Source organism: Stylophora pistillata, chromosome 1 (genome assembly GCF_964205215.1).
Source record: "Stylophora pistillata chromosome 1, jaStyPist1.2, whole genome shotgun sequence".
Classification (NCBI taxonomy): domain Eukaryota; kingdom Metazoa; phylum Cnidaria; class Anthozoa; order Scleractinia; family Pocilloporidae; genus Stylophora; species Stylophora pistillata.
Genome location: NC_142519.1, coordinates 7,024,940 through 7,049,101, shown reverse-complemented (window position 1 = coordinate 7,049,101; position 24,162 = coordinate 7,024,940). Strand labels below are relative to the sequence as shown.

At 38.3% G+C, this 24,162-nt stretch overlaps 3 protein-coding genes across 4 annotated transcripts; 1 reads left to right on the top strand and 2 right to left on the bottom strand.

Moving 5' to 3' along the window:
* Positions 1-10,118: 10,118 nt before the first annotated feature.
* Positions 10,119-12,044, top strand: LOC148741049 (uncharacterized). Of its 2 annotated transcripts, XM_088733259.1 has the most exons (3): positions 10,119-10,239; positions 10,330-10,441; positions 10,846-12,044. In XM_088733259.1, the coding sequence occupies exons 1-3, from the start codon at positions 10,213-10,215 to the stop codon at positions 10,968-10,970; spliced, it is 264 nt and encodes an 87-aa protein (XP_088589385.1). In that variant the 5' UTR covers positions 10,119-10,212; the 3' UTR covers positions 10,971-12,044. The 2 variants fall into 2 exon arrangements, with proteins under 2 accessions (XP_088589385.1, XP_088589377.1); XM_088733251.1 differs by having other exon boundaries at positions 10,213-10,441.
* On the bottom strand, positions 10,320-13,895 carry LOC148741048 (uncharacterized). Its single transcript, XM_088733250.1, has 6 exons — positions 13,584-13,895; positions 13,262-13,365; positions 12,667-12,812; positions 12,427-12,484; positions 12,090-12,185; positions 10,320-11,590 (listed from the first exon to the last, which is right to left on the bottom strand). Exons 1-4 carry the CDS (start codon positions 13,844-13,846, stop codon positions 12,443-12,445), a joined length of 555 nt encoding a protein of 184 aa, XP_088589376.1. The 5' UTR covers positions 13,847-13,895; the 3' UTR covers positions 10,320-11,590; positions 12,090-12,185; positions 12,427-12,442.
* A 3,483-nt stretch (positions 13,896-17,378) lies between these two features.
* On the bottom strand, positions 17,379-20,488 carry LOC111341958 (angiopoietin-related protein 7). The gene is made up of 3 exons (XM_022949004.2): positions 19,700-20,488; positions 18,445-18,834; positions 17,379-17,972 (listed from the first exon to the last, which is right to left on the bottom strand). The coding sequence occupies exons 1-3, from the start codon at positions 19,905-19,907 to the stop codon at positions 17,707-17,709; spliced, it is 864 nt and encodes a 287-aa protein (XP_022804739.2). The 5' UTR covers positions 19,908-20,488; the 3' UTR covers positions 17,379-17,706.
* Positions 20,489-24,162: the final 3,674 nt, after the last annotated feature.

Genomic DNA, 24,162 nt, shown 5'->3' with positions numbered 1-24,162 from the left:
AATTTACAAGAAGCTTGTTGACCTCATTCAGTTTACTTTTCGATTCCGTGGCTAACATTTGTTTACATCACTCGCTTTTAAATGGATTTAATCTGTTGTCACTGATTCTATGTTCTTTGAAAGTTCTATTACATTAATCTTTCTGGTTTTTGCTTGCTCTAGTTTTCTGAGTTTTGTTGTAAGGCTCTCAACGCGTCAACTGTGGCAAAATTTCACCAGCGCTTCGAAAAAAGATCACGCTCTTCTCTCTTTCTCGGTGAGTCTAGACATTTGATTTAAACTCCTCAGCGATCGTGATGTTTGCCCTGACGTTGTATCTTAGGCTTTTTGGGCATGCGCCCTTCTCGAGGTGAGCTTGTAAGAATCATTTAGAGTTCTTTCTCAGTTGAGTCAGAGTTCTCTTGACTCCATTTCATCGAAGCTTCGCTTTCTGCGCACAGACGAGTTCCTCCATCTCCGCATCATATTCAGCTAGATTATAGAAGTTATCATCATATAGCTACTGTCCGAGTTTGAGTAATTCGATGACATGGCCTTCTTTAGGTCACGGAAGTTCCTCATGTCTAAGGAAAGACAAATTTCCAATGGCATTTTCTGTCTTGGAGAAGTGTCTTTAAGTTTTTCACTGCAGCCTTGTAGCGTGGTTCCCGGGATACCTTCCGCGACCCAGGTCCAAAGATGCGCGATCGTAAACTTAAGCCAGCAGCTTAAGTTACTTATTTCAGGGGTTGAGGTTTGTTTGAGACCCTTTAACGTCTTAGCCGATAGTGTAATGTTTTTGTCATCAGCAAATATCCTTGTCGCAGCGGCCATAAAGCAATTGAGGAGATCAATAATGTGAATTAGCTAGGAAAAGCATAGGACTTGTAGCTAATAACCAGATAGAACTCAGCGTTTACATTACAGCAGAAATATATTCTGCTAATACGTGCGCAATATTAGTAAAGCGTTCGTTAAAAGTTTCCTCTAAGGTGTCTAAGCTTGTATACGTGATCACTAACTACTTTGTTATCAGCTTTGATTTCCCCGATATTGGACGTCTTGCGGCTGTTATGGGAGGTTAACTTGTTAATTAGGTTCAATTTTTTTCGCAAATTTCCTTTTTTAGCCTCCAGGTTGGCAGAAACAGAGTTTCTGCGAGCTTAATTGCGTTACTTGTCCGGTTTCTAGCACGCTTATATTGATCCCATGCGGATGATTCATTGGAAGAGGTTGTCTAATCTTTCAAGGAAATCTCTTCTTCTGGTTTTGGATAGGACGTCACCGGTAATCCAGTGTGGACATCGTTTTTACTGATTATTTTCATTGAGCGATGCATGTTTGTCGACTCAGCTGGTGAGAGACATTTTTTTCCATTCACGCCACTTGTAATTTGGGTCTGAATACAAATCGATAGGTCCCCGTGGCATTTGATTGAGATCCCTTAAGAACTTGTTACTGACAAAGTGCTTGAGTTGCTGCGTCTCCATCGCACGAAGATCATTACGGTCATAGTAGGCCTTACGTGTCGAAAATACGAGAGAATGATCACGTATACAAAGGTGGATGACACCCAATCTTAAAACCTTATTTGGGGAGTTTGTTATGCATAAATCAATTAAGTGCCACTCCCGCTAAGAGCGGTCCTCTCGACTTCCCGTCCAAAAAAATTTTCCTTAAATTTTTTCCTATCAAAAGGGTTTAGGACACATGTTTCAAAAATAGTGTGTTTGTTTTCCAATTCTCTTTATTTGCCTCGCCACAAGCGAAAATTGACTTTTGGCTAGACCACCCGTGAAGACAACGATCGAAAGTGTAAATTTCACAGCTTTTGTCGAGCGCGCTGCGAATGTAATAGTGTAGTTCACAGAGTTCTCTCTCGCTTCAAGTTGTAAGCTATATTCAGTCAGTTCACAGACAAAATATGGAAACTTCGCTTGAAATCCTATTCATACCAGCGTGATGATACTTTCCGTAAGATCTCTGAGTGTTTTTCTTTTTACGAGAAAATCGTCGCGTGATCATTTAAGTCGTATGTCCTTGTCACACCAGTATTGTTGTTTATTCAAAAGCGTATGCTTTTTCCTCTTCAATTGACAGGTGTCAAAACGTGACAGTTACTTATCAAAAATGTTTCAAAATTTGCTCTGAAGCCTTTTAATTACCATTACAAATAAAAATGTTTCGGCGAAAGCTTTCTCTTTGATTTAAATAACGTTTGTTTTCATTATAACTCACTCGCTAACAAACTGTTAAGTTCAAGGAGGATTTTCCCGTAATTAAACTCGTAATTGTAGCCCTAAATCATTCGGGTTCTTTTAGCAATCATTTTTTTATGTGTTAGAAAAAAAATAAAAATGTTATTCACCAGCATAGGTCGGTGCGAATTGGGAAAAACTATGCCCTCAATCTTGAGTACCTCCCCCGGCCTACGGCCTCGGGCGGTATCCAAGACCACGGGCACTGTTTTTTCCCGTTTTTGGCGTCAATTTGGGAAGTCAATCAGTTCGAACCTATCAAAAAGATCAGGTGGAGAGTTTGGGGGTCGGTACCAGGTACCGATCGACTTAGAATGGCTTACTAATTTCGAAAAATAGACACTCCAAGTCACTGCTATTTAAATCGTTATGTATTCGGAAGTTAAGATTCGTGCGCAAGCAAATACAAACACCAGCTCGACGCTTCTGTTAACTTAGACTCGTTGATTATTAAAATAACAACAGTAGAAGAGGACATAAAAACTCTAATATCGTCAATATGGGACAGCAGACCATAATATTAAGAGACGAAAATCCTAAACACCGACCAAATATACTTGAGTGGAAAGTCAATGAATGAAATTCATTGATTAACCAGTCTAACGGCCCTCTACTGTCTTCCCTCGCTCCAGTTTTTGAAGGTGCAAACATTGGATGTATCACTGGTTGCACATTCCAGATCTTTCATGATGATCAAAAAGTAGTTAAGAACAGAAAAAAGGGTCCATTTGTTATAGAAAGTGATGAGGATAAATTGTTACAAAAAAAAGAAAAAAAGATACAAAAAAAAAATAGTAAACATGACTATAATAAGGGGAAAAAAAAGGAAAGGACATCAAAAGCAAAATGCGAATTTCACGGGGAGGAGTTACTCGGCCCCCAAGCCAGTTCGAGAGTTACTCCTTGTCCGCCAGTTCCAAATCATACTCGGGGAGAAGTTATTCGGCCCCCAAGCCAGATCAAGAATAACTCCTATAGCTTGATTCGAACCCGCGACCTCGATAACCTCACATGCATTCGTTGCGCGACCACGATTACCAGTCGACCATCTCGAAACTCATTATTATATTAGTATTAATTGTCGGTGTGAAGAGTTTTTAAATACTAGTTTGGGGGAAGTAGGGTGAGGACGTTTGTCTGACTGAGAGTGCAATGGTGCGTGTCTGGTAAAGAATAAAGGAAATGAAACATACAAAGAACTGGTAGAAGTGATATCCACGAGAAATATTAAAATATGTGGTAATGGCGGACAGCCTCGTTTATAGGGGCTCGTTAAACACGACGAATCGGACACTTCTCAAAGAAGGTATTAAGTGTGTACTCTTGGGACAATGTCACACGCCTGGTGTCACTCATTTTTACCTTTACATATTTTACAGATACATTTCTTTTATTTTATGTTCACTTTGTGCAAAACGCGGCAATCATTTGTTAAATTAGCATAGGTAATCGCAAGGGGCCGCGACTCGGGCAGCATCTCTTAATCTTAACATCTGACGTTCTAAAACTAGTCAATGGTCTAAACTGTCAGGGGCATTAATTTCTTTTTTGTCCACAGCGTCAATTATCATGTCTGTCCTACGGATTTTTTAATGTTTCTGTTGAATGTTTGATTTTGTTTCCACTCTGAGGTTGAGCAACAAATGTTTTCCAATTAATGAGTATCGGTAAGTTATAGGCATGACCCACATCACCACATCTAAAACGTGTTGGCCGATTCCGAGACATATCCTTCTCAAGGAGCCCATCCATGCCGACTACGCACCAACCTGACCGGATAACTCCAATTCCTTCTTTTCCTCGTGTGAGTGCTTGCTGAACATCCTATATAACAATCGATGTCCGTGTCCTTCGTCTCGGGGACACGGCTCTAAGCTAGCAAAAATACTCATCCCTAATCGGTGTTTGACCACGTTGGAAAATATTTCCAAACTTACAAATCAGGAGCAAACTGGTGTTGGAAATGCAAACTCCGGGGAGACGAAACTGATTCGCGAGCAATACATTCCGCAGAATAGAAAGAATGCCAACAATTAAAGAGAAGGTAGGAAATTTTTTTTTTTTTTTTTTTTTAAGTTAAAACTCTGGCATTTCACGTACGATTCCTGTAAGCCCCAGTTGTAAAAATCGAAAAACAAAAATCAAACGATAACGAGGAAATATCACTTGCATGCAGGAGGCTGAATATCACTTGTGGGAGGAATTAAGTGTCATTACAATACTTAATCAACGACAATCAAGTCTAACAATAGGGGCAATTGCATATACAAGAATTATTTCAAAATTTTACACGTTATCTATAATTTTTGCTCACCCTACATTTGCTTGTGTCATCAAACTGAGCCACAATGATTTTTCCCACCAATTTAACCCTTTTTAACAATATCACTTAAAAATTAAATACCATTGCCATATAAAAAAAAGTACCATAGTAGTTCAAAAAGATAACTGCTCAGGAAAAAAGATAAAAAAGGTAAAAAGAAAAGGAAAAAAAACATGATAACAAAGAGGAAAAAAAAACAGCAACAACAAAAACGACAAAGAATTTCACGGGGAGGAGTTACTCGGCCCCCAAGCCAGTTTGAGAGTTACTCCTTGTTCGCCAGCTCCAAATCATACTCGGGGAGAAGTTATTCGGCCCCCAAGCCGAATCAAGAATAACTCCTGTAGCGTGATTCGAACCCGCGACCTCGATGACCTCACACATGCACTCGTTGCGCGCCCACGATTACCAGTCGACCATCTCGAAACTCATTATTGTATTAGTATTAATTGTCGGTGTGAAGAGTTTTTAAATACTAGTTTGGGGGAGTAGGGTGAGGACGTTTGTCTGACTTATGAGAATGCAATAGAGCGTTTCCGGTTAAGAATAAAGGAAATGGAGCATAGAAAGAACTGATAGAAGCGCTATCAACGACAAATATTAGCATATGTGGTTATGGCGGACAGGCTCGTTTACCGGGGCTTGTCAATCACAACGATTCGGACAGTTCTCAAAGAAGCTATCAAGTGTGTACACAATGTTACATACCAGGTATCATGAATTTTTGCCTCTGTGGACGCATTTATTATAAATGTATTTCTTTCGCTTTATGTTCGCTGTAAACCAGAGGCGGCATTCATTGCTTTTAAAAATTCATTGCTTTAAAGTCATTTTTAAAAACTCATTGCTTTTAAAAATTCTACACAATAAAAAGCCAAAATTCTCTCGTGCTCGTCATCTATTATTCTTCTGTTTGTCTTTTTCTTTTTATCATTGACAGACAAACTACGTCACTGCGCATAGATCCTCCGGCCGTAAAATTTCACCAACATCGTTTGGTAGCACTCTTAGTTCTGTATCAAGAAAGCTGACATGGCATGGAGTTTTTTAAAACAGCGCGGGTGACAGTTTGATGTCATGGGGCTTGTCATGTATTCTAATAGGGAAATGTATGGCAAGCCGTTACTGCCAAAAGCCATTCGAGTTTGAAATCTTGGTCCAGCCGCTTTCAGCATTGGCGAGTTTCAAATCTTAAATGACGATCTTAAAAGACCTATAGGTGAGTTCAGTAAAACGATGATTGAGTTTTTTTTGGGAAGCTTCAGTTCTCGCCAGCGAGTTTTCAATTTCTCGCTAGCGAGTTTTTCATTTCTCGCTAGCGATTTTTCAATTTCTCGCTGGAGAGTTTTCAGTTTCTCGCTAACGAGTTTCCAATTTCTCGCCAGCGAGTTTTCAATTTCTCGCTGGCGTGTTTTGGCCAGGCCTCTCTCCCAGGCCTTTTCTTAGAAGGCGATTGATTAGTCCTGGGGATTAATGGATAGCGATCATTCAATATGGCTGATGTTCTAACAAGGCCAGGAAGACCTTGTGGGTTTTTTTACTGGTTTTAATGATCTTTTAGAACAGTTAGATTCCGATGCTGACAACTTTGTGACTGAATACTTGGAAAGGAAACGGGAAGATTATGTTACTATTTTGCTTGGAATGATTTTCAAGCTAGAAATTGGTGAAAGTACAAGAACATCGAAACAACCTAATGTTCTTAAGAATGCTGTATGATTGATCGTACGATAAACTAAAGAACATATCCAGTGAAATAGGGAAACAGCAACCATATGTTGGCCAGACATCTGGTTATGATTTACCTCTTAAGATAACAGAAGGCCGACCCAAGTTTGTAATAACTAGAGAACAGCTCGTGAATCTCCGCGAGACTGGGATGACCTGGGCAAAAATTGCTACCTGTGCATGTTTGAATGTCAGTGAAAGAACTCTGTACAGACGAGTTCAGGAATTTGATATGGATGGAAGTTTTTCAGAGATTTCGAACACGGAACTAAATGAACTTCTCAAGTCGATTATGACAGTAACTCCCTGTGCTGGAGAGAGTTACATACGTGGAAGACAGTTTGAGAGGCGTACGAATTCAGCGTTAGAGAATAAGAGAAAGGCTTCAAGCCATAGACCCTGTGGGTAGGGCAGCTCGTAGGAGCAGTGTAATTCGGAGGCGAGTGTACAATGTGCGTGCACCAAACTGCCTGTCGCATATTCAGGATAGCAATCACAAGCTGATCTCATGGCGATTTGTTATACATGGATGCATTGATGGTTACAGTAGAACAATAACCCATCTGAACTGTGCCACCAATAACCTTGCAACCACTGCCCTACAATATTTTCAGCAGGGAGTAAGTAAATATGGCGGCTTCCAAGTAGAGTGAGGGGTGATTGTGGAGTGGAGAATTTTGATGTTGCAAGGTTTTTTAATTCAAATCGTGGTACCAACAGGGGAAGCTTCATAACATATTCAAGCAACATAAGAAATGGTTCTTCTTAAATGTTATTTTTTAACAACAATAACAATAACAATCTGCAGGAAATCTGAATTCTTCCCAAAAAAGGCTTTAAGATTAAAAACCCTTGCTAGCATTTGCCTGATACTATTCAGTAAACATGAATGTTTTGTCATAAAACTAATGTCATTTTTCAAGCACAATGACATCAACAAAAGGGGCTACCTGAGCGGTATAGATTAAGAAAGGCTCTTCTTCTAATAACAATAACTTACAATGATAATGATCAGGAAGTCAGAATTCTTCCCAACCCAAGGCACAAGAAGTAAACATCTTCGCTAGCCATCACCAAGTATTGTACAATATGAGAACTTTTTTTTTTATGTTACTTCTTAACCTCTATGGCGACAGCAACTGTCAGTAAATGGGCAAAAACAGTAGCTAGCCTGCTTTAGATACTCTTAAAACACTGCCACAATCTACCGATGTTATCAAGGATTTGTCTTACGACAGGATTCATAATTTTAAGCTTACAGAATGTTGCTTCACTTTCGCTTCGAGCGAAAAGCTGACAGCTGCCGGCTGACACCTCGATGGTCCGGGGGAAAAAGGCGGGAAAATGTCACACAGCTGCTGGGGTGGTTCGGTCCAACCCCCTTTATTATTTATTAATTATTATTAATTTATTAATTAATTAATTCTTTAAAATGCCGGAAATCATGTTTCCGAAGGCCTAATTTTCAAAATCTCCCGGGGGAGCGTGCCCCAGGGCAATTCTGCGAACCCCCCATGATTAAATCCTGGATCTGCCCTGGATGCACTCCCAGTTCGCTAGCGAGAAGTTAAAAACTCGGCTAGCGAGAATTAAAATACTCGCTAGCGAGAAATCAAAAACCTCGCTAGCGAGAGATCAAAAACCCGCTAGCGAGAAATTAAAAACTCGCTAGCGAGTAATTGAAAACTCGCTAGCGAGTAATTGAAAACTCGCTAGTGAGAAATAAAAAACTCGCTAGCAAGAAATCGGAAACTCGCTGGCGAGAAATTGAAAACTCGCTTGCGAGAAATTGAAAACTCGCTAGCGAGAAATTGAAAACTCGCTAGCGAGAAATTAAAACTACCCAACCATCGCTTTACTAAACTCACCTGTAGGTCTTTTAAGCTCGTCATTTAAGATTTGAAACTCGCCAATGCTGAAAGCGGCTGGACCAAGGTTTAAAACTCGAACTGCTTTTGGCAATAACGGCTTGCCACAGAAATGTCCTCAGTGTAATTTTCCGTGACACTTACACAACATTTTTAGCTCTGGATGCGGTGTCTGCTGCAAAAAACACACTTTGCTGGTCAAAAGGACAGAGCTGAATAATGAAATGCTACGTCAGTGGGTATACAACGCGGGCTCAAGTGTCCTAGGTCTAAAATTTAGCGAAATTAGCGGAAAATAATAAGGGCTGACCTTTAAAACCGAGGAACTCTATTTTCGTCGAAGGCACTTTCCTATTCCCAAAAGTTTAAAGGAGAAAATTTTTAGGGGGGTGCACCAAATTTTTGGAGGTTGTTCTGTAAATGAAAAGCGGCAAGGAAAACGACGCCTCGAAGCAACAGAATAGGAAATCAACCATGCGAACGACTCAAAATCCGTGTTTCCGTGGCAAAATCTAGCGCATGCGTAAACGTTATTCAGCTCTGTCGGTCAAAAATATGATTCGATCAGTGAAATACATTTTTTAGGTGTAAGTATACACCATGTAATTTCATCTTTGGTTGGGACACTTTGTGCCTAGTCATGGCTGTGACAGTTCACATTCGTGGACGCCATGGATATGTAGTTAAGTTTTCGCCGTACTTCGGTCAAAGATTCCGTGCAACTTCACAACATTATGGAATAGCAGGTAAATAAAAACTTTGGTACGTTGCTCACAGTGTGATATCATTATTATTATTATTATTATTATTATTATTATTATTACAACAACCTTTATTATTATTATTTAAGAAATAAATAAATAAATAAATACAAAAAATGAAAGAAATACCCACCCGAATGTAGCAAAGCTAATCGAGTCGGGGGGTTGCAAACAATATTAGAATATATCAAGGAGGTTGGAAATAAAAATTACAAGAAGATTACAATATTGTTCATTAAGAAAAGTTAAATTTATTCAAACAAGTATAGGATTATGATCACCTTTTTTACCTTATAGTTTATTTTTACCTTATGCTAGGTGGTGGGACTTTATTTGTACTAATGAGTAAAGGCTGATAGTTTCGAAAGAAACTGTTTGGGGCTGCGTCGGTGGGGGTAACGAAATAATTTGGATATATCAACAAAGTTGAAATGGTAAATTGGCCACCGTAACGATTACAAAAGCTGGCGTTTCGAGCGTTCGCTCTTTGTCTGAGCGAAGGGCTAACGCTCGACGAAGGGCTAACGCTCGAAACGTCAGCTTTTGTAATCGTTACGGTGGCCAATTTACCATTTCAACTTTGTTGATATATCCAAATTATTTTATTTGTACTAGAAATCCTAACCAGTGGAATTCAAGTAATCGAAAGATGAGCTACAGATTAAAGTGGGCCTTATTTACTTTTAATTCATTTAAATAAAAGCAAAAAACTTTAAATTAAAGTTTTTAGCCACATCCCATTACAATCTTTAGTTAGAACTTAATTTCTATATTATTTCTTAAAAGATTTCAGGAGTTATATTCAATTAAACTGATCATAGGCCAATAAAACCTTCGGTTCTGATACAAATTCAAGAAAAGACTCTGCAAACACAGCAAAAAATGACGCACTCTTAGAAACAAGGAACTTCAGATGACTTAGGCAATACAGTATAGACTAAATTATTTGAGTACCCTTGTCATTATTTTGACAAATGGGAGTGGAGAGGGGGGCTTTTTGACTGTTTATGGAGTGAACACCATCAGGATTTTAGTAGCACTGCAAGTGGAGATGGTTCAATTCAGATGTGGGATCTCAAAACCACAAAGGTACATTTTGAAAACTTGAACCTTTTGAGTCTCTTTGGAAAACTGAGTTGTGGCATATCAAGATAAGTTTGTTTAATTTGGCAGTTAAGATCTCTTTGGTTCTGCAAGTCAATTAAACACGAAGGCGCGCTATATAATGAAGTCTTCCCTGGGAAGACCTAGGCTCATTTGTCACTCACCGTTGACGTGCGCGGGTCGAATTTAAAATGGCGGCCGATTTGAACACTCGAAAGGTAAGGTATACGAGAATTGCTGTGCCTTTCCTGTCTTTACTTGCCCTAGAATTGAAATATCTTTATCTAACACCAAGTAGTACTTCAAAGATTAGAATTTTATTAGACGAAAGTTTAATCGAGGAGCTGAACGGTTGGCTTACCGTGAACAACGGGGAGATCGTTCGAGTAGAGAAACCACGAAAGAAAAAATCAACGCCAGGTAAGTTGGCTCTTCAACGAATCATATTTACAACAAGATAACAAACTGATATTATTCCACTATTCGCAATGTATATGCCAAAATAATGTAATGTCAAGTCCGATCCGAGGGGGTATTGTATAATACTGTCAGACCGTGATACATAAATATTCAATGTGCTGTTTCCAATGATCGGGAACTCGCAAAACGGATAAATATTTCAAGGCCATACTTTGGGTCATACTTTTTGATCTAAATTGTATGCCCTTTTCTGCTAGCTACAAAATCTTATGGGCTTTTTAGTTTGCCGAAACATATTTTTACCCGCCATTTGCAACTTTCTCGAACGATGTCCTTACAGCGCTTTACCAGTTCAAAACAGGTTATGTTCTCATGCATCATTCTAATTTTGCTTTCTTTGACAGTTTCCGAAGACAAGGAAGCCACGGAAACTGCAGCGGCTACATGTGTCGAGCTGCAGCACGAGCTCATTAGTCAAGAGATCGACAATAGATGTTTTTATACAATTCTAAACCGCCACGGTTTATAGCGCGATCTTATTTACATAGCCAGGAAGGAAGCATTGGGATGTTACGTGGAAGATTTTTGAAAGGTCATGCCAGTCTGTGTTGTGGAAGATCTTCGGAAACAGTGGCCAAATCCTGATGGAGTGCCCTACTGTGCTCACCGTCGTTCATAAAATCACCATTACAATACTCCATGAGCAACTCCCTCCAAAATAGTATACATTTCTTTGTATAGTGACAATAAGGTACAATAGAAGCTATATTGTTTCACTATACACTGTATGCCCTAATTCTGAACTCCACTATGCATTTTCTTGAGGGATTGATCAGCATTTTCCATGTTCTTCTTCCACTACTTGTACCTTAGGTTGTGATCCTACTAGGAGAAAAAAAAAGGAATTGGGTTGTAGTTTATTTCCTCTCAATAGAGATTATACACAGATGCTATTTATAATAATTGTCATTGAGTCGCAAAGATTTCTGAGTATATGAATCCAAAATATTCAAGAGAATTAAATGAGCATCATCAACTGAAAAAAGGAGTCATTTCAACAGAAGATGGAAAAGCAACTGAAATAATACTTTGCCTTGAACCATCCTTGATCATCAATAAACTCATTCCAAGACCAAAACTACATCATCTCTGAAAAGGAAAGCAAACAAGTAGTAGCCTTATATCGTGACACTTTAAGAGCTTCTGCAAACAACCTAGAAGCTGCCAAATACACACCAGGCAAGGCATATGGCAAAGCCTACAAGCATCGTCACTATTCTATACATGTAAATACAAGTACTGTCTTGAATAAAATAGATGCAAATGTGAAAGAGACACTAATTTCAAATGAATTCAGTCTTGATAATAAGTTGTGATTGATCATGACCATAGATAGATTACAACAATAACAACTTTATCAGTGAGGAAAAAAATGCCAATGTGTTGTAAATTGTAAAGTGCACTCAATACATGACATGATACAAGTGAATGATTTAGTACTTTTTTTGATCAACAAACACCAAAAGTCTTGTTTATGTTTGATGCCTTTAGATTATTAGATAACATGCTGGTAACAGATTAAATAAATTATTACAAAACTGAAGAGCACCGCACAGTCATTGACATATGAACTTTTATACATACTTACCATGCCAGATGTCAAAGGAATTCTTGATGCCTCTTTGCTCAAACCAATTCTTCAATGATCTGACACAGTCATGGGCCACCTCTGTTAAGTTGTACGCTAAAAGCAGGGGTATGTTTGATCTGTTATGGTTTTTAGTAAGACAGAAATCCCACATCATAACAGCCAAAATGGAGAAACAGAGCTATCGATTTATTAAAAATGCTGCAGGGGGGGGGGGGGGGCAAAAATCACAAAGATGGTCAACGGATAAGATGATAGAAGTGGAAACAGGCTTTCAGAAAGGTGAGGCACAAGTTATCAAATTCATGGGGCTTAGCATTTGGTTGGAATTGCTTACCTCATAGAGATAGCTGTCACTGTAGAATACAGTCATGTCTGGCATCTGTTATCATACACTGAAAGAGTAATTAGAATAAAAAATGAATGGAAGGAAACTGAGCATTGAAAATAACTTGAATGAAGGTACAAAATGACCTAGCACTGCATAAGGTGTTATTTCAAATTTTGCCCACTGCAAATAACTTCAACAACACTGAACCCACACAACGAACAAGTAGCTGGTTGCATGTCAACTTACATCCCCACTTGCAATATAGCCTTGTGTAGCTTTAACTTCTGCCCTTGCACCAGCCATTGTCTTGTTGCACAATTCCTGAACTACAGACCTATATCCAAATCCCTGGTCTTTATATACTGCCAAACGAAATGATACAGCCCAATAAGCTGCAAGGTACAGTAAAAGCTAGATTTAAATCATGATATATATCTTGTTAACCAAGTGCGAGGGCTGTACTGGGAGAATATCGGGCTGAGGTCTTGACAGTATGGACCGAGTGCAGGGAGGTCCATACAAAAAAAGACCGAGGGCCGATATTCTCCTAGTACAGTCCCGAGTAAGCTTGGTTAATAAGAGATTTATCATACGACTGAAGAAAGCTTTTTCACAAGTGCAGGATCATTCAGGACAATGCCCGGTCCAAAACTTAGAGAATATTGGACTGGCAATAGAGCATTTTGATTGGTTGATTTTAGATACTGGCCCTCTGGCTGCCTGAGTCTTGTAATAAAGTTTATTACAGACTTCACAACACTGCTGTTAAAACACAGGGAGGATCACATCCTAGAAATATTAAAGATAGTGTACAACAGTGTATACGTTAAGAACCACATACTTGTGTCTATTGTTTTGTCCATCACACAGCCAATGCCAGCGGCCTCAGTAAAACCATGATACTGAGTTTCAGTAAATCCAGTACATGTGAATGCAGGAACCATTCTGCAAATATATATTTTCTTAGTATCACTCACCTGAGCATACAGATTTATTACAAGAAACAAAACATGGGAGAACAGAATGGAAAGCCATAATTTACATAATCGAAGAGGATATATTTGTACATGTAAACTCTTCATATATATGAGACAAACTTTCCTGGGATATTTTTCTTCGATAATGCTTACTTGCAAAGTAGGTCATGTACATATTATACTCACCTAACATTGGCGTAGTACTTTGCAGGGTGTCCCAAAACTCCAAAACTGAGCCAAGTAACTGAGTCATTACACACAGGGAACTTCAATCTTACAAACGTGCCCTTGGCTTGAAAAAGTAGCTGAAGCCTATTTGTAATCTTCGCAACAAAATTCTCAAAATGGATTCTCGGCCATTCGAGCACATCAGTCTTGGTGATGGATGAAGAGCTACTATCCACAGCTGATGAACAAATCATTTCAAAATACGAGAGAAGTCTTTCCATTAAATCAGTATTTTGCGTCTGTCTACCTATACCGAGAGCCGATTTAGCGTTGCTTACCCTCTGTTTGATAGCTTCCAAACGACTTTGCTGATCCTTTTTTACTTCAATTGTCAGACTGAAAATGGGTTTCGTTCCGCTGGATCTCGCCGTTCATTTGCACGTTTGTTGATTTTTGTACGTTTCTTTTTATCTGGAGGGGGAAAGCTGTCCATTTTCCGAGTCGAATCGTAGAATAACCTCAACAAAAGGTCTCACACTAAGAGAGATTCTCTCAGACAACTCCGATCTTACGAAGCGAAGTGACGATTATTTCGTTCGCGTTACCGCTCGATCGGGCCTGGAATATATCGCATATTGGCGCATAAATTCACTGGAACACTGCTTGCCACGGTACCGGTGAAATGAAGACTCACAATAGACAAAGATAGCCCCACGGATAGCCTGTTGGGTAGGGGAGGCTCAAAATGGCGGGCGATTTGAATTTGACTGTAACAACGCAAGTTTTTTACACGAAACGAGGAAATATTGTACTCCAAACAAAACTACTCACAGAAAAATAACTCTACTGATATTTTGCGACCGTTTCTGGGTATGTTTTATTGCTATTGACAAGTATAACAAATACTAAGTGTTCGTTGCGGCTCTCCTCATCGTCCGCCATCTTTATTTTTTGGGTGAATTCAAAATTAGGGGGAGGAGCTAATGCCCTTTTATAGCGCGCCTTCGTGTTTAAGTTAGCTCAAGACTTTGCTTGCTTTTCAGAGAAGAGAACTAGGATCTTATTCATGATGATACGATGAGTTTCAAAGCAGTTGAAAACTAGCTCCCTACGTTTCGTTAAAGGGTCCTTTAAAGGTCTGCAAAGAGCACAGTGCTGAGGTAGGAAGGACTAAATTAAAAGAATTAGTTTTAAATTAAAGTGAAAATATTGCTGTTCTGAATAGGGTTCAGTATGATTTTGGTATCCTACACGTTTTTCCCGCTTATGTTTTAATACAAATACAATAAATTTAAACCATATTTACTTTTCTTGCCCATACTAAAGGTCTATGGTGTGGACTGGAGCTGTAATAGACAACTTGATAAATTTTTTAGTGCATCTTGGGATCACTGCATAAAACTGGTAAGTAATGGTAATAGGACTGAGTTGAGTCCAATTTGGTTGGTAATAAGATCTGTGGGTCACAAAATCAGACAACTATGGAGCTCGAGTCTGATTTGTGAATCATTAGTATGATAACAGACAGGAAAACACACCGCCCTGTTCCCAATGAATCAAAACTATGACAAACTAGAGAAACATACTAGCCATTGGTTAAACATTTTCTTCAAAAAAAAATTAGAACAGTGAACTTGGCGAAATGCATGGCAACAGCACATGCACATGATAGGTACTGTCCAATTACACCTGTAGGGACATCAACTGGGATGAGAGTATTATGAAACTTTCAAGTTACAAGCATGATGCATAGGTTTTATAAGTGTAGTTATGATGCCAATCTATTCCATATAAAATTGTTATTTAAAAAAAGCTGCAATATTAAATACTGCAAATTATAGTAATACTTAGGTAATGCACCAACTGTAACTTTCTTTCCCAGTGGGATCATCAGCATGTAGTTTACAGTGCAGTGTGGTCTCCACATGTTTCAAGGACATTTGCTTCTGCTTCAGGTTACTAAAACATTCCTATAATCCATTGCCTATAAAGCTAGTTCAGTCTGAGAATTTGGTTCTAACCCTTTGACACCCAAGATCTCATTTGTGTAGCATTTCTTCTTACTGTCTGCCATACAGTTCTTATGACAGAAATAACTTTGGAGAACTTGATATTGGATCAACTGAAAATCCCCTTGAATTCATATTTTTCTGTATTCTCATTACGTGTCTGCTTGATATTACATGTAAGTGCAAAGAATTTCAACAACTCATTAGGTAAGTTACCTACTTAGTAAGTATTGTGCGATCATAGCTTTAAGAATAATATCAATTTGGGCGACGAGCACATGGCAGTTAAAAGGACCAAGAAAAGTAAAAAACTAGCAATAGGTTTCGCTTTAAATCACAACTACGAGTTATTACATATCACAACTACGAGTTATTATATATCACAACTACGAGTTATTACATATCACAACTACGAGTTAACATAATCACAAAATAATTTTTTGCTTACCAACGTTCGCGGGTCTTGACTATTCTAGTTTAGAAACGATCTTGATTACGCGAGGTCTTATCCTAAACTGAAACGCTAACTTTAATTTTCTGTCTTAAAATGAACTAACCACGGAGGCGTTTATCAAACCATAAAATTTTTACAGCTTCTTTCGGAAGCGGGTACAATAAAAGTATTTCCTTGATTGTAAAACTTCAGCTACAAAGAATCTTATATAATCATTTCCTACAACGTTGTTTGGGAGAAAAAAAAATTTGAAATATTTCTTTCATCCTGTCACAAGCATTAAACAATGAAAAACTCATGATTTCTCACAAGGAACGAGCTAAAATAAACAACGATGCAAGAATCACGTAGTAAAAGAAATTTTCTCATAAATCACTAAGATTCAAACTTTACATTTCATCCCTATAACATTTGTTAATTTTGACTACTGAGTTCTTATTAACCGAGCGGGAGGTTTGTATGGGAGAATCTTGACCGAGGTCGCCAGTGCAGACCGAACGCAGGGAGGTCTGTACCAGCGACCGAGGTCACGATTCTCCCATACAGACCGACCTAGCTCGGTTAATAAGATGTTTATTATACGGCTGTGTCTTATATGCCAATTCTTTATATTCTTTGTACCTTTTTTGTCTAGACCGGTCTAGATGCCGGTCTAGATGGAAAAATCTAGACCGCTTTCAATATTGATTTTAGCCAATCAAATTCGTGAATTCGGTAGTTCCCAGTCCTTGTGAGACACAGCCATATAATAAATTCGATTTTTGAAGCAGTAGCATTGATATATCCCAGTGGAACCTTCCTATATCTTTGAGAAATATTGCCTTCTGAAATGGGACCATAACATAGCCGATTATAACTGAACAAGTAGACAAATTCTGATATAAAATTAAATCAAAGATTGATTTTAGTCGAATGGTAAAATAAATTTCTCGACGAGTTGAATTAAAAAAAAGTGGTCTTCATAAAATTATGCCTGATTTTTTTTTCTTTGTTTGGGATGAGCAAATAACTTTTTTCTTATTTTCTGATCAGCAATTTTTTTTTTATATTTCCGTTTAAGCTGCAGAATATTAGCTAAGAAGGATGCTGGAAAATATCCTCATTTTTGTCTTCTTGAGTAGCTATTAAAATCTCAAAGAGAGTGCCAACGAAACCTAAACAATCAGAACTCAAACTTCCTTTAATTGTTTTCATCTTGCTGTTTCTTCTATCACGGAACGGACATATCAGGGGCCATAATGCAGACACGCAGATAGTAATCGCACCCTTGACTTATTCGGGGTCTCTTCTAACCAACTGTTGGTGATGGAGGGTCACGTGGTTTGTGGGTTTTTCTTTTTTTTTAGGTGATTACGGACTTGCATTGTAGTATTTATAGGCAATGTGAATCAACGCGAGTACTGATGAACTTTGCAAAATTTCTCCATGATATCTCTTTAATTTCCTATTCAATTGTGTTTTGAACCTTCGGAAAGATCACCAGAAAACTGGCGCATTCATTCTCAACCAACCGACGAGTGATTGGGGAGCGTGACCTCGATCATGACAACTCTACACACTGTACCTCTACAAAAATTGCTTTGTTTAAACCTGAGACTTTTTCCGTGTTTACATACACTTGGCGATTAAAGTTTACGTTAGCTATGACATATGAATACAAATGATTAGCAAAAAAGCTTTAAAAAAAGTCCGCTGGTCTGATTTTAATTTCAGATGTTGTGGGAGTGGCTCCATCAGCTCGTTGGCTTAAGAATGCCCAGTAGATATTCCTTCTAGTTCCATGTTGAGGATAGATGCCGTTGAGATTTGAGGAAACAGCACAAGTGCTGTTTTCATACCACCAGCCTCCTCCTAATTCCGCGCAATTAGGAACTGCCGGATGTCTATCCCAGGTTCCAAATGAGAAGCCATCATGATGAGTTAGAGAATCTTTAACAGTCGCAGCTGGACAAAGAAAAATTTTAAAAGACCTTAAATATATTCTAAAGTCATGGTATTGATTATTCTTAAATGTTGAGAAGCCTAGCACTAGCTCAGTTTTGGCTCTTACAAAGAGTATAAAAGGATGAAATGGTGCTAATGGCTGAGGAGATATTTCAGAATATATTTCAATTCACGAGCATCAATGGTACGAAGTCAAATTTGACGCCTATTTTTCTATGCATTTCACGCCTTAGTGTTCTTGGTTGGAACCTTTGCCAAGTCACAGGGAATTTGAATTCGTATTTAGGTTGGTAGTTTGGGGGTTGGACTGGTGAGTGTCAAATGTAAACGCTTACATGAATCACGCCGTAATTCTTAAGGTATTGGGTCGTTTGGGAAACAAGGGGATGAAAATTTACTTCAAGTAAGGGTGATACTGATAATAACCAACTATGACAATGATTATTGACTATTAAACAGCAGATCGGCTTACAAGAAATACTGCCAATGTGCAGCTTGTACACAGCTGTCTCGTTCTCAATACCAAACGATTCGTACTCTGCGTGAACAGTTTTGCTGGCATTTACTCCCAGATCCACGCGAAGTTTGTTTTCTGTCTTGTTTGGCGCCAAACGTTGGATCTTGTCCAGTCCGAGCCAAAATTCTCGAATGAGAAAATCCCCGAAGCCATTTTTGTAGTCATCCCAGGTGCGGTTGAAGTCAATAGTGTCAACTAGCCTCTTCTGTAAAACGGTCCATCCTCCACCGGCTGTCGTCTGGTCGCAATAGACATCAAAGGCACCTGAGCCATCAGGGTCGATTGTATAAATACCACTAATGGTTTGGCCGCATCTGTACAGCTCAGCACAATTCTTAGCTATAGCTGAAAAAGAAAAGAAGATTATAACGAAAACAAAATTTTGCCTGTAAGATGCACATGCATTTCAACATAAACTTCGAGGAACGAGAGAAGAAAGGAATTAACGAATAATAATAAAGAAAACACATTAAGGGAAAGAAATGATCAGCTCAACTCGTGTTTCAGCTTAGATTTCAAATTACGAAATCTATATCGATCTGATTTGTGTCTTTTTTTTTTTTGAGACGCGATATCCCTGGGTATACGTGATACGCCTGGGGAGTGTAATACATGTATCTTATGTATCTCAGTCGAGTTTTCAGCAAGAAATGTTTAAATGTCAGCATTAATGAGGGGGGCATTGGGGTTTGCGGTTTTAGCTATTTTTTTAGATCGGTTTGTGTGCCAAAAAACCGTGGGTTTTTCGGTTTTGTTGTTTACTGCAGTTTGCGGATTTTCCGTTTTCAGCATTTGGTTTTCGGTTTTCGTCAAAAATTTTCACGGGTACTTGGATTTGGTATCCGATGTGCTTTTCCATTTTTCCATATTGGGGTTCCGGTTTCTCTTCGATCTCAGCAGCAGTTATACGCCTCAGCTGACCTCGAATAGCCGCGAAACTTGTGTTGCTCCACTTGTAACTACAGTATCAGATGATTAGGATTTTGACCACTAAGATGTGCAAATTTATCGGTTTAGACGGTTTTGCATGCGGTTTTCGGTTTTGATCGAGTTTTTTTGCGGTTTCTAATATACCCCAATGCCCCCTTCATTAACCCAAGTAAACGCTCTGTACAGTGCTACTTTGCTGATGAGCGTCCTCCAAGAGAAAGGCATCACAAAATTTACAATTTGATTAGAAGAATGCGCCAGCGAATAGAATCTTACTTACATTTTCCCGATTCTCTCATCTTGTTTTTGCACTCTATCGGGGCTGCAAGCATTGTGGACAACAATTGTGACGTGATTAGATATGACACACTGAGCAGCAAAGTTGAACTTAGTGATACATACATGATGGCCGGGATTTCTCGTTGCAACCTTAATGTTACAATACCTTGAAAACAGTCAAAAACTGAACAAACTTTTATAGTTAGCATGCTGTAACGTAGAACAGTCTAGAGAGGAATATGTGATATATTTTTGGAGGACTTAACGGCTTAACGACAGTAACAAAATAGAGAAACACTTTCGTTGATAGCAAAGCGCCCTAACAATGCAATGTGCGGTTTAAAATGATTTTTCCCGAAATTTCTTTCAAAGGGTTTATCGACATGACTAGATATGACACACTGAGCAGCGAAGTAGAACTTAGTGATACACACGTGATGCGCTGGGATTTCCCGTTCCAACCTTAATGTTGCAATACCTTGAAAACACAGTCAAAAACAAGAAACTTTTAAAGTTGACATGATGTAACACAGAACAGTCTAGAGAGGAATATCGGTGATATTTTATCTGGGGATTTAACGGCTTAGCGACAGCAACAAAATAGAGAAACACTTTCGTAGATGCAAAAGCGCCTTAACAGTGAAATGTGCGGTTTGAAGATTTTTCATGAAATCTCATTCAAAGGGTTTATCAATCAGAAACTAAAAAAAAAATCGTCATTGTTTCGCCTGCATTACTAAGATTTTGGCAGAAGATCCAGGGTCATGAGTTTTGTGATGAGTCATTTTTGTGATGAATCATTCTATTAACTGACAACCGCCAAACAGACAAATAATGCAATAAAATGAAACATGAACTATTAAGTAACTAAAATAAGGTCTGCGTTAGGCGTTATACCTTTGAATTATAGAGATGATAAATTAGGCTTTAAATTTTTAACTACCATCATGCCAGGATCTCAAAATATAAGTCTCACTCTTGCATGACGATCCGTGCATTAAGAGGATAAGTAATTTTAACTCCTCTGGAAGGAAGTATGGTTTCAAGTTCTAGTTTCGTTTGGAATCTTCTTTTGTTCTGTTCTGTTTTTTTTTTGTTTTTGTTTCTTTTTTTTTAATTACTTTCATAAACATGCGAATACGAAATTTGAGTGAACATGTCCTTACTAGACTCGAAATGTGCTATTCCAACAATCCAAATTTTAATTCGATCGGGAAACAGTTGACAAGAAGAGCCACCCAGTGGAATGTCCATTGCTAAATTACTTATTATTTTAATTTATTATTATTATTATTATTATTGTTATTATTATTATTATTATTATTATTATTATTGTTATTACCATATCGAACAATTTCAATTATCTTTTTATCAATACTCTCGATGTAAATAACTCCATAACCAAGAAGAGAGTGTCGTGGTACCCCAAATGTTATCTGCAAAGTGTCTGAGTACTAACAACTTGTAGAAACAAACTGCTTCCTGTTAGTTAACTATGATTAAAAACTCCTCCCATGATAATCCCCGATTTTCATTGTCAGTCTAGCGTAGCCCGAGTCGTTTCTGAATGGTAAGGTAGAAGATGAACAAATTTGGTCGTTCGATGAATATAGGTGAATTTCAGCTTTTTTTTTCTTAGATACAAATACACGTTTATTTCAGTGGTCGGAGATCAGGCTTACTTATTTACTCAGGTAACTCGTGTTGCGTGGACATTTCGCCAGGATTACGAAAGCCATCGTATTTGCCTCAGACTTTTTAACCATGCCACAGACTTCGAGTTATCTATACTGTGCGCTTTTGGATTTAAGGTGATATAAACTTAGGTTTTTGAATGATACAATTGTTAGTCGTACTGTCTCTTTATCGTTTAAGGTGAGTGGGCGCTGAAACCTACAACGCGTGTCTACGAGCATGGCTTCACTACTTGTAAGCAAACTACCTCGTAACGTTGGCGACCAAGCTATGCCTGCTATGCACGCCATTGCAGCTGAATAGCCGAAAATGCTTTTCTATTTCGTCTCCAGGTATATTTTTCCACGTTTTCTCGATTCAGGGCTAAAGATATTTTTAATTCTTGAAGGAAAAAACACTACGAGAGAGACTTCTAGTCAACAAGAATATAATCCTCTAAAGACAGCCATACGTCAATTAAAAGCACTTGAGGTAGACCTCGGGGTACGAAGCCTTCCTCTCCCTTTATCTATAATGGTGGTAAAATAAGTCCACAGCGAACAATATTTAATAATATTTATGCATAATGGGGTACCTTTAATTGAAGAGTGACCATGAATTTGTGAAATGACTTCTTTAAGGGTGCAGTTCTTTTTAAAACACAGTTAGCATAGTACGCATCATCTGAATGGTCAGCTCAGTTGCAAGCGAATGATTTATCAGGTTATAGAGCCCCCATGTGACTAGTTATTCCTTAAAAGCAATGAAACGCATTTTTCCGGGCTCTATAATGTGATAAAGCCACATGGGATGTTGGGAGAACATAGCTTATGGGAAACCTATAAATCAACGTAAGTACGCATAATGAAATGATCTCTACATGCTGGAACAGTATTGTTGAAACAAAACTAAAGAGAGAAAGAGGAAAGGTAAAAGAATTATTAAGGAATACGGGGAAAGATACAGAACACGAATAAACGGAAAATGAAGAAACGGAAAAAAGAGAGGAGCAAAAGCTCAAATTGGAGGAAAAAAAATAACGAGCATCGTAGATGAGAAAGGCATTCCTTCCGTCAACCACATCCTCTGCATGACGATCGTCTTGGAGTAAACTTAACTTTAACATTAGTTTTATTCCCACAAGCATGAGTGATTTGCCTACACAGTTTGTGCTTAGAAAATTGATGCAAACAAAGTTAAACGAGTGTTCGTGAAGCTCTTCATCGCAATGTTGTGAGGTAATGTTACCTACATCTACGCGCTGAAGATAAGATTGGAGTCACCAAACAGCCAAGTAGAAACTCTGCAAACGGAGTTCATCTTAAATAATGTGAAGCTCTTTATATCTTCAACCTACGAAAGGTTGTAGTATGTAACAGTGACTAAAGGAACACCCGTATTCATAGTCAAGAGATCCCCCATTTGCTTTAGGATTGATTACATTTTTAGGCCATTGCTACAAAAGCTATTTTTGTACGCAAAGGCTCGCTACTTGAAAAAAAAAAAACATCAAAACTCGATGAAGGATTGTTCAGAAGTATCTGGATCGACAACACACCTTACCGTGGGGGATGATGTTTAACCCAGAGTCCCTGCGGTGGGGCAGAATTTGTCATTCAAAATCAGGAGCTTTAACGCATAAATGGAAGAACAAAACATATTACGAGCAAAACTGATCTCAATTTGAACCAAACAATCTGTGCTTAGCGTTTGAAACTCTGACCATAAACAAAAAATTATGCATATTCGGCCATTGTCGGAGGAATATTTCGTATTAAAGGCGTGCACAAGAGTTGACAAAGTTACTAGTGTTCTCTGCTCAGTAGGGTTTTTTGACGACATTTATCGAATATTTGCTATCATTAAGTTCTCAATTATCATTTCCCCTGCTAGATAATTTGAAACTGATCATCACCAATTATAATCTGGGTCATGGGGATAAGTTCTCTCAGTTTATAATCTCTTGTCCTCATTTGGAGTTTGACAGAGATGATTAAGCCCCGCCTCGAATTTTGCAACGCTGGCCTTTCCAGAGTTATGCTAAACGTGGGTGTCCGGCCTTAATAGCTAGATACTTACCTAATTGCTAGAAAGATACTTTAACATCTATAGTTATTTTGTTACCCATTTTGAAGGGTTAAGACCTCTACTACGGAAGTTTGTATAACACGAGCCGAAGTGTTATTTCTTCCTAAAAAAAAAAAAAGACACAAAGATAATATTACCCCCGTGACGTCTCACTTAACCGCCGATGCGAAATGTTAATTTAAAGAAAATCATTAAGATCGTTGTTCGTTTCCTTGTCATAGTAACATCGCGTGCTCAAATCCAGTGGTAAATTGCTCCATTTTACCTTCCGTGATAACACTTCCGACAACTTGGGATTTTTCCCTAGTCGTTTCTTTTCACCTAAAGCTAAACATGTAATTCATAAATATGTAACAAATGTGTTCCTTTTTTTTTTTTTTTTTTTGACATAATCCTTAAGCACATGAGTAAAGATCTTCTTAAATGTGCTAGTAAGTTCTTAAAATGTTACCCACGCAATGTTACATTTTTCATAAAGAATTTACATGTAATACTAAAGAACAGAAAGGGAAAGTAAAGGTATTCTTGATTTAAGCTTCTACTACTTTTTGGCTTTTTTAGCCATCGTTGTATCGAAAGGCAGACGTGCAGACTCGCACAAATTCAGAGTATTTTTATTCGGCCCTAATTAATATTTGGCCAAACCGACGGGCTCAAGTAATGCGTCAGCGGCTAATTTCAAACTGGCTTTTCTGTAACAAA

What these genes read in the sequence shown, in the direction of transcription:
- LOC148741049 (XM_088733251.1), top strand. Translation starts at nt 10,213, where the DNA reads ATGGCGGCCGATTTGAACACTCGAAAGGTAAGGTATACGAGAATTGCT. An exon ending in AAAGAAAAAATCAACGCCAG is followed by an intron (nt 10,442 to 10,845) that starts GTAAGTTGGCTC and finishes TTTCTTTGACAG; the next exon opens with TTTCCGAAGACAAGGAAGCC.
- LOC148741048 (XM_088733250.1), bottom strand. Translation starts at nt 13,846, where the DNA reads ATGGAAAGACTTCTCTCGTATTTTGAAATGATTTGTTCATCAGCTGTG. An exon ending in GGACAAAACAATAGACACAA is followed by an intron (nt 12,813 to 13,261) that starts GTATGTGGTTCT and finishes TGTACCTTGCAG; the next exon opens with CTTATTGGGCTGTATCATTT. An exon ending in GCTATATTGCAAGTGGGGAT is followed by an intron (nt 12,485 to 12,666) that starts GTAAGTTGACAT and finishes TTACTCTTTCAG; the next exon opens with TGTATGATAACAGATGCCAG.
- LOC111341958 (XM_022949004.2), bottom strand. Translation starts at nt 19,907, where the DNA reads ATGCTAACTATAAAAGTTTGTTCAGTTTTTGACTGTTTTCAAGGTATT. An exon ending in GATGAGAGAATCGGGAAAAT is followed by an intron (nt 18,835 to 19,699) that starts GTAAGTAAGATT and finishes TTTCTTTTTCAG; the next exon opens with CTATAGCTAAGAATTGTGCT. An exon ending in GCACATTGGCAGTATTTCTT is followed by an intron (nt 17,973 to 18,444) that starts GTAAGCCGATCT and finishes TTCTTTGTCCAG; the next exon opens with CTGCGACTGTTAAAGATTCT.